The 7,949-nt window shown below is 53.4% G+C and overlaps 1 protein-coding gene across 1 annotated transcript in view; it reads left to right on the top strand.

Annotated features, from left to right (window-relative positions):
• Positions 1-536: 536 nt before the first annotated feature.
• RND3 (Rho family GTPase 3) overlaps positions 537-7,949 on the top strand; it is a 35,688-nt gene continuing 28,275 nt past the window's right edge. Inside the window, exons 1-2 of the mRNA XM_035898941.1 lie at positions 537-689; positions 2,109-2,202. Of these exons, the coding sequence (XP_035754834.1) occupies positions 537-689; positions 2,109-2,202 (247 nt within the window). The remainder of the gene's footprint in view (positions 690-2,108; positions 2,203-7,949) is intronic.

Here is a 7,949-nt window from a genome sequence, read left to right as displayed (position 1 = left end):
CCAGCGGCAGCGATGCTGCGGGACAGGGACCTGACAGCGGGCGATGCCCCACCTTGCACGGGCTCCGCCGGTCCCCGTCCCCTGTGCTCCCCCTTCCCGGGGAGCTCCGCTCCGCTGGGAAAGCCACAGCTTGGGCCAGATTAAGTGCTTGCTAAGTACCCTGAAACCACACAATAAAAATCCCTCTGGAGCGCAGAATATTTATGTTTTATGAGTTCATCATAAAGCTGATGCGGTGAAGATACCTAACGCATGAATAATTTGGCTGGGCTGCAGTGAAAGGGAACGGCAGAGGATTGGAAACGCATTTTCCTCCTCTGTCTCTTGTTTCAGCAGCTCGTTATTTAAAGAAGGGGCTCAGGGCAGAGCACTCAAATACACATTTCGCGCATATTAGGTGCCGTTTAAAACGAGCCTCAGCTCAAAGACCAACAAAAGTCGGCCTGTGGAGCAATGCAGGAGGCACGCAGGTGGGAAACAAAACAGCCAAAGCTTTCTCTACCCCACCAAAATGTCTTAGTCTGCCCGTGGCTGCGATGGTGAGGGGTCCTGGGTACCGAGGAGTCCCAGGTATTGAGGAGTCCTGGGTATTGAGGAGTCCTGGGTACCGAGGAATCCCGGGTACTGAGGAGTCCTGGGTATTGAGGAGTCCTGGGTACCGAGGAGTCCCAGGTATTGAGGAGTCCTGGGTATCGAGGAGTCCCGGGTATTGAGGAGTCCTGGTACCAAGGAGTCCCAGGTACTGAGGAGTCCCGGGTACCAAGGAGTCCCGGGTACCAAGGAATCCCAGGTATCAAGGAGTCCCAGGTACTGAGGAGTCCCAGGTACCGAGGAGTCCTGGGTATTGAGGAGTCGTGGGGTACTGAGGAGTCCCAGGTATTGAGGAGTCCCAGGTATTGAGGAGGCCCAGGTACTGAGCAGTCCCAGGTATCGAGCAGTCCCAGGTATCGAGGAGGCCCAGGTACCGAGGAGTCCTGGGTACCGCGGAGCTGCGGTGGCTTTGGGGATGCAGGAGCTGGGTGGCTGTGGCGCTGGCCCCCGCAGGCAAACCCAAACACCAGCCAGCACCCAGCACAGGCTCCTGGTATTTATTATATATCCTGATATTATACTCCTAAATGACAGGGCAGCAAAAGGAAGAGGATAGCAGGATGTTTCATGAAGGGGATGAAGAAAAAACTCGCGCTGATGACCGAGGTTGCATGGATGCACATAAACAGGCACGTGTCGCGCGCCTTACAGCTTCTTTGCCCTTGCAAAGGGTTGTCCTTGGCCGCTGCTCCGTGCGGGCACAGGGTGGTGGCAGGACCAGCCCCAGGGAGCCTGCAGGGACCGTCACCTCCTGCAGCCCAGCCCGCGCTGGCACAGCTACCGCGCCTCAGCCGCCCGGCCTCAGCTCTGGTTTCAAGGATTTTCACGCCAGACTGGAATATTTTTTTGCTTGGCTTATTCTGCTTACAAATGTATTACCGGGGCTGGTAGCATTCCTATCTTCTTCCTCTGCATCTCACCCAAACAAGGGCTGATTCAGTCCCCAGGCGATGTGCCGAGGCGGGTACAAACCGAAAATTCTTCTGGGATGTGAATCTGCAGACAAACACACACGTGTCTAAATATATCCACATCCCCGCCCCCCCCCGCAGCTTTTCTCTTCCTCAGCCACACACCCCAAGGACTCCTCGGGGTAACGAGACACGTATTTGTAAATGGCAGCACGCAGGGGTGGTTCCCAACCAGGAAAAAAAACCCAACAAAACGCCACAACTGTTGTTTTAGCCACCACGGAATTTGACTAGAAAGGCGAGGGCTGCAGAGGGGAACAACAAAAAGCAGCTTCTGCAAGCCATGGGTGAGTTATCGACACCCTGTGTTATCCTGATATATAATAGATATATTTCTTCCTCGCAGATCTTCATGCCCTGGGCACGGGCAGCAAGTCCTGCCGCTCCTGGGATCCCCCGGTCTTCCTCCCACCAGGGCTCTCCCCCGTGGATTTACACCAGAGCCCTAACAGGATCGAACTCCGACAGCTTAAAGTTTTTTTTCCACGTTATTTCCCCAGATGTGCTAAAATTTTTGGCCTTTTTTTCCTCCTTCTCCCTTTTTAGCAGGCGGACATGCTCCTGGGGAAAGCCTCGATACGGGGGAGCCCGGAGATGGAGGAGGACGTAGGGGGGGGCTACAGCGTGCCCAGAATTTCGCGTTTCCAGCCACTTCCCCAGCCCTCCAGAACAGCAATTCCCACGCAGCCAACAATCCCATGTGGGAGATATTTAGTGAAAGAAGTTTTTGGGGGGCTAAATGTGCCCGCGTGGTTTCTTCATCATATTTTTGTTGCATGCAGAGCAAAAGAAAGGCGATGTTTATACAGCCGGGCAGCGCCAAGGTTATCGTTTTTGTCTGATTTTTGGGTTTTAAGTGCAATATTACTGTCTCCGCATTGCTTCTGGAGGCGTTACGAAACCTGGCCCGGAGCCTGCAGATTTCTGTTCGGCGTTAATGGTCTGTTCCAAGAAGAAGTGGCTAGGAAGAGTTTCCTGACAAACTATGGGAAAATTTTCACACTGAGCGCGTTGGGAAACAGCCGGCTGCAGCTCGGGGCTGCGCTCCCCATCACATTACAACATCTGAAACAAGATTTCACGTCCGACAGCCCCAAACACCACAGGGCTGAGCCAGCGGCCGCCGAGGAGAAACAAGAATACAAGGATTTTCTTCCCCAACTACGTGTCCAAGAGCGGCACAGCCTTCACAAAAGATTCGGGATCTCCCCTGTGGTCATCCAACCCCTGGTGCCTGAAGGATGCTTAACTGGGAGCGTGCTGAAAGCGCCGGCTGGCTCCAGGCAGGTTCCCAGGTGTAGCTCTTTGGGACAACACCAGGGAGTGCCGCTTGCTGTTATGAGCTATTTTGAGTTATATTTAAAGCACTCACCCGTGGCTCCAGGCGCATCCACAATAAGGAAAAGTGTGTGTTAACACCAGGGAGTTTCTCCATGTCCGCGTGGGAGAGGCTGGTCCCTGGGCCGTGAAGGCTGCGCTGCCATTCAGTGGGACCTGGACAGGCTGGAGAGCTGGGCGGAGAGGAACCTGATGAAGTTCAACAAGGGCAAGTTTTACAGAGCTGCCTACAGGAGGCTCACCTGAAGCAGTTCATGATCTTGACATCCGTCCTACCGCAGCCCTTCTTGAGGAGAGGAGATAAGGACCTCATACCCATCACAACATTTCTGCAGTGGCACTTTGATAGGGCCAAGGTTTTCTGTCTGCAAAAGCCAAAGACAATATGCAAAGACAACAGAGCACCGTGTCCAGTTCTAGGCTCCCCAGCTCAAGAAGGATGAGGAACTCCTGGAGAGAGTCCAGAGGAGGGCAACAAGGATGATGGGGGGACTGGAGCATCTCCCCTACGAGGAAAGGCTGAGGGAGCTGGGCTTGTTCAGCCTGGAGAAGAGAAGGCTGAGAGGGGATCTCATCAACACGTACAAATATCTTCTCTACCCAGGAACATGGCTGATTGCGTGGCTCTTCAGGAACCGGAGGGCGATGCCCTCCTGCATCCAACTGTCGTCACAGAATCACAGAATTGCAAGGGTTGGAAGGGACCTCGGGAGATCATCTAGTCCAACCCCCCTGCTAAAGCAGGTTCTCCTAGAGCATGTTACACAGGACTTCATCCAGGCGGGCTTTGAATATCTCCAGAGAAGGAGACTTGGGAAGAGTCTGGCTCCGTCCTCGTGACCCCCACCCTTGAGATATTTGTAGGTGTTGATGAGATCCCCTCTCAGCCTTCTCTTCTCCAGGCTGAACAAGCCCAGCTCCCTCAGCCTTTCCTCGTAGGGGAGATGCTCCAGTCCCCCCATCATCCTAGTTGCCCTCCTCTGGACTCTCTCTAGGAGTTGCTCATCTTTTTTGAACTGGGGAGCCCCTGGGGAGCATCCCTGCCCTCCTCGCAGGTGCTCCCGGGAGGGCTCTCTTCCGTCCATAAACCCCGAGAGGGAGCCAAGATGAAGCTGGAAGCTTTGCGTTCTCACTAACAAACAGGGAGAAGTTTGCACTGTTTACCAGCTGGTAGGTGAGGGGGAGATTCTGCCAGGGAAAAAAAAGGAAGAAGCTGAGGCGTGCGTACCAGCGCCGCTCAGGTACCTGCACGGTCACGAGCGCTGCCTGCCCCTTAGCCACGGTTTTGGAAACTAGGTTCATTAACCATCTGGGCTTAAAAGAGAGGAAATGGGACTGGAGTATCCATCGCCTTTCATTTTCCCTTCCTGGCTCATGTAACCATGGCAAAGGAGCCTACACTAGCCTGCGAGATGGCATAATTCACGCCAGCCCCCATCCAGCTTCTGATTAAGCCTCTCGACACAGAGCTATGTAGTCTTCACATCTTTCCGAGCCTCACCTTAGCATTGCTGCTGGTAAAACTTCAGGATTTTGGGCCTGGGCAGAGATGGGAACATGCTTTGCTCCTGTTTTGTGAGTGATACCCGCCCCTGCTGCTCCCCCCTTCCGCCGGCACCCGGCGTGCGGCTCATTGACGGGAGGATGGGGAGAGCACGGGAAACCCACGCAGGCAGCTGTCGGAAAACGAGCTTACTCTAAACGCAACATATGCTACACTGAATTACGAGACCTTCAAATCGCTACGAGCAGTGCTTAAAATATTCCAGAATTTAATTACAAGCCTGTATATGCTTTAAATGCATGAATGTATAATGCAGACTTGGGCTGCGACAAGGGAAACTCTTCTTCTGCGTGTGCTCAAAGGGGCTGGAAGGGAAAATCCCCAGAGGGTGCGGTGGGACAATTTGTTGGGATCCAGGGAGCCAGAGGCTGGGATGCCACCACAGGTGGGTGACATCCTCTGGGGCTCTGCGACCGGGACTGCTGAGCCAAATGAAGGCATAAATCTAAATGATCAAAGACATATGACCAGCTACAAAGTTGTTTGGATCGAACCCTTTAAAAAATGCTTTTATTCCTAAAAAAAAGTTTGCATGCATGCAAACAGCTCACCCCTGTCCCAGGTCACCAATCCTGACCTCACCTGGTGCTCATCAGACAGATGAGGGTTCGCCCCTGACCAAAATACATCGTTATTATCTTCCACCAAGTTAAATGCTTTGTGGATTGTGCCTGCAAAGATGAAGATGCACTTAACATAACAACATGGTTATTAGCTTAATGGCAGGAAGAGAAAATGTAGGGATGAGAATTAATGCCCTGCTCTTGCAGAATGTCCCTGAGGAATGATCCCTGTGCCCGGGATGACCGTGAAGGCCACGGACCCTCCTCAAGGTCTCCTGGCAGGCATCCCACTGCCGGATTAGCATCGCAGTGGCCAACATGACACAAGATGGGCAACCTGGATGGATAGCACACCGATTTGTAGCATTATTATTTCCCTACTTTAATTAACATAGAGAACTCAAAGGAGAAAAGAGAGCATGTGCATTTCCCAAGCAAAGGAACAACTGTTGGGTAAAGACTTTGATCTGCAAGGAGGGATGTTGGACTGAACTGGAACGCTAATCACCACGAGCTGGAGCACCCTCCCTGTTTGCAAGAGCCAGGATGTCACGATATTCCTGCCCATAAACCCACGGAGGGGCCAGGGTGAGCCTGCACAGCGAGCCTGGGGTTTTCAGGATGCAGGAGAAAGCCAGAGCCATCGTTTGCAGGTTTGACAGAGGGACATTTGCCGGTCTCTTCCCACTTTCCACCAGCCAGCATTCCCACCGCTGCTTCCCTGCCCAGTGCAGAAGCACGGCGGAGGCAGCACCACGCAGGCACCCGTGGGCTGGAAGGTTTCGTTTAGCACAAAGGTAACTACCAGGCACTTAGATGACAGCCAGGTCAGGAGTTAGGTTTATGGTATAAACAGAGAGATGGCGAACGCAGACGTCATGCCAAGGAACCCAAGTGGTGACTCATGCTTTGCAGCGATGTCACGCTCAGGACGTTCCTTACCGGGAAAAGCAACGGCAACCATTGTGTTTGGCTCATTTTAAGGCTGGAGAGGAATCAGGACTACAGTTGGAATGGCTGCTCAGGGCTTGCCAGGGCTTTTAGCTTTTGATCTGATTTCCAAAGCTCTCAGGCTGAGAGAGGCTTCCCAGCCCTTGGATCATCCTGGTGGCCCTGCTCTGGGCCCCTCCAGCCTGCCCACAGCTTTTTTGTACAGCAGGGACCAGAACTGCACCCAGGATTCCAGGTGGGGCCTGACCAATGCTGAGTAGGATCTGGGGCTGTGCACCTCCCACTGGGTCAGTGGTCCTCAGCTGTCTCAGTTCTGGGGGGGCTAAGCAACCCCAGCTTCAACAGCCCCGGCGCTCATCAGGGTTTGGTAGCACTCAAAGATCAGTCATGGGCACCAGAAGAAGGGGATGGGGTGGTAAAGCCCATCCTGTCCCACACTTCTGGCCAGGGGCTGGGCTCCGGTGCCAGAGGTCGGCAGTGCTTCCGAAGCACCAAGCCCTTGCTAGGGAGGAGGGACTCAGCCAGACTAACGACTGCTTTAATTAAATACGGCAATATCATTAACCCGCTGGAGCTCGTCAAATTAGTGTTGCAAATGAAAACCGCATTGGCCTCATTTTCATAATGCAGTTTCGAGAGGGAAAATAGCATTTCGCTTGTGCAGATGATGTTTGCTTTTCTGATACAACAAAACCTCTTCTCGTCCCTCTGGAGCTTTGGCTCTGTTGGGTTCTGACCAAAATGTTTGCTTTGGCCCTGCCTTGGTTTTAGGGTACCTGTAGTGAAGGTGTTCGACGTGATAGGGGAAGGAAAAGGAAAACCACAGGAAAACAGTGAGAAAGAGGGAGAAATAGGGGACTTTAAAATAAGGAGTTTGAGGAGGAGAAGACGCCGGTATCCCTCCCCGAGTGCATAAATCATTTCTGTAGTTGAAAATAAACCAGCGTCTGTGCTGCTTGGACCGCTGCCATTTATTTTCTTATCTTTCTTGTTTGCTGAAGGGTGACTCAGTGCAAAGCTAACAAGGTGCCCACGGGAGCGCTGCTGGGAATGTGCTGATGTCACCGACTGCATCACAGCCCAAGGGCTTGAGGGCTGGGAGGGGGATTCCCACCTGCCGGAGAGGAAGGAAGAGGAGCAATAGGGATCCCTCCTCTCTGCTAGCACCCTGGCTCTTAGCCCAGGCCACTTTCCTTGCTTATGTTGCACTTGGGGGAGAGGCTCTTAAATAAATAGAAGCACTGCTTCATACTCGAGGGCTGGCATCCCGCCGGCGCAGCGGGAATGTCCCGATCCCCAGCACCCATCGCAGCATCTTGGTGTTGACTGAAAGCTTGGCCTTTCCTAGAAAAATCATCCCTGGCTTGTCCCTGAGCCCTTGGGCTTGTACGCCCCGCAAGCAGCATGGGGGGATGCAGCGTACCCCAGGCTCTCAGTGCTCCTTGCTGGGATCCTGGGCATTTCTGCCTTCCCCATGAAATGCTTGGGCTGGCTTATACCCACCGGAGTTTGAGACATTGGGAGTTGCTCAACTTTGTTTCCACATCCCTATTAATCACCCCTTCCCATCCCCTCTTGAACATTCAAGACCATTTTGCAAAGCTGAGTCAGGTTAAGGAGTTGGGAGCATGAGTCCCTTTAGGTCGAATGGTCTCCAGAGCACAGTGGTCCCCCAGCGATTCTCCTCCATTTTCGGCATCACAGGGGCATCGCTAAAGCCAGCGATCGAGCTTCCCCTACAGAGGGATCCAGAGGAGCCGACAAATTAACCCAGCTCCATCAGCGGCTCCCGGAGATGGCATGGGAGATGCACGATCTGTCCCAGGAAGGGATGGGTGGTACGGGAGGGCTCCCAGGTCAGAGAGGGCTCTTGGCCTTAACCCCAGTGATGAAGCAACCCTGTGCCTTGGCAAACACTTTGAACAGGGTTTCACAATAAGCAAAGCCCATTTCTCCACCTACGGCCCTGCC

The sequence above is a fragment of the Egretta garzetta genome, unplaced genomic scaffold (assembly GCF_000687185.1).
Source record: "Egretta garzetta isolate BGI_Z169 unplaced genomic scaffold, ASM68718v1 scaffold208, whole genome shotgun sequence".
NCBI lineage: Eukaryota > Metazoa > Chordata > Aves > Pelecaniformes > Ardeidae > Egretta > Egretta garzetta.
Note: the sequence above shows the minus strand (reverse complement) of the source record. Positions and strands in the feature narration are given on the sequence as shown.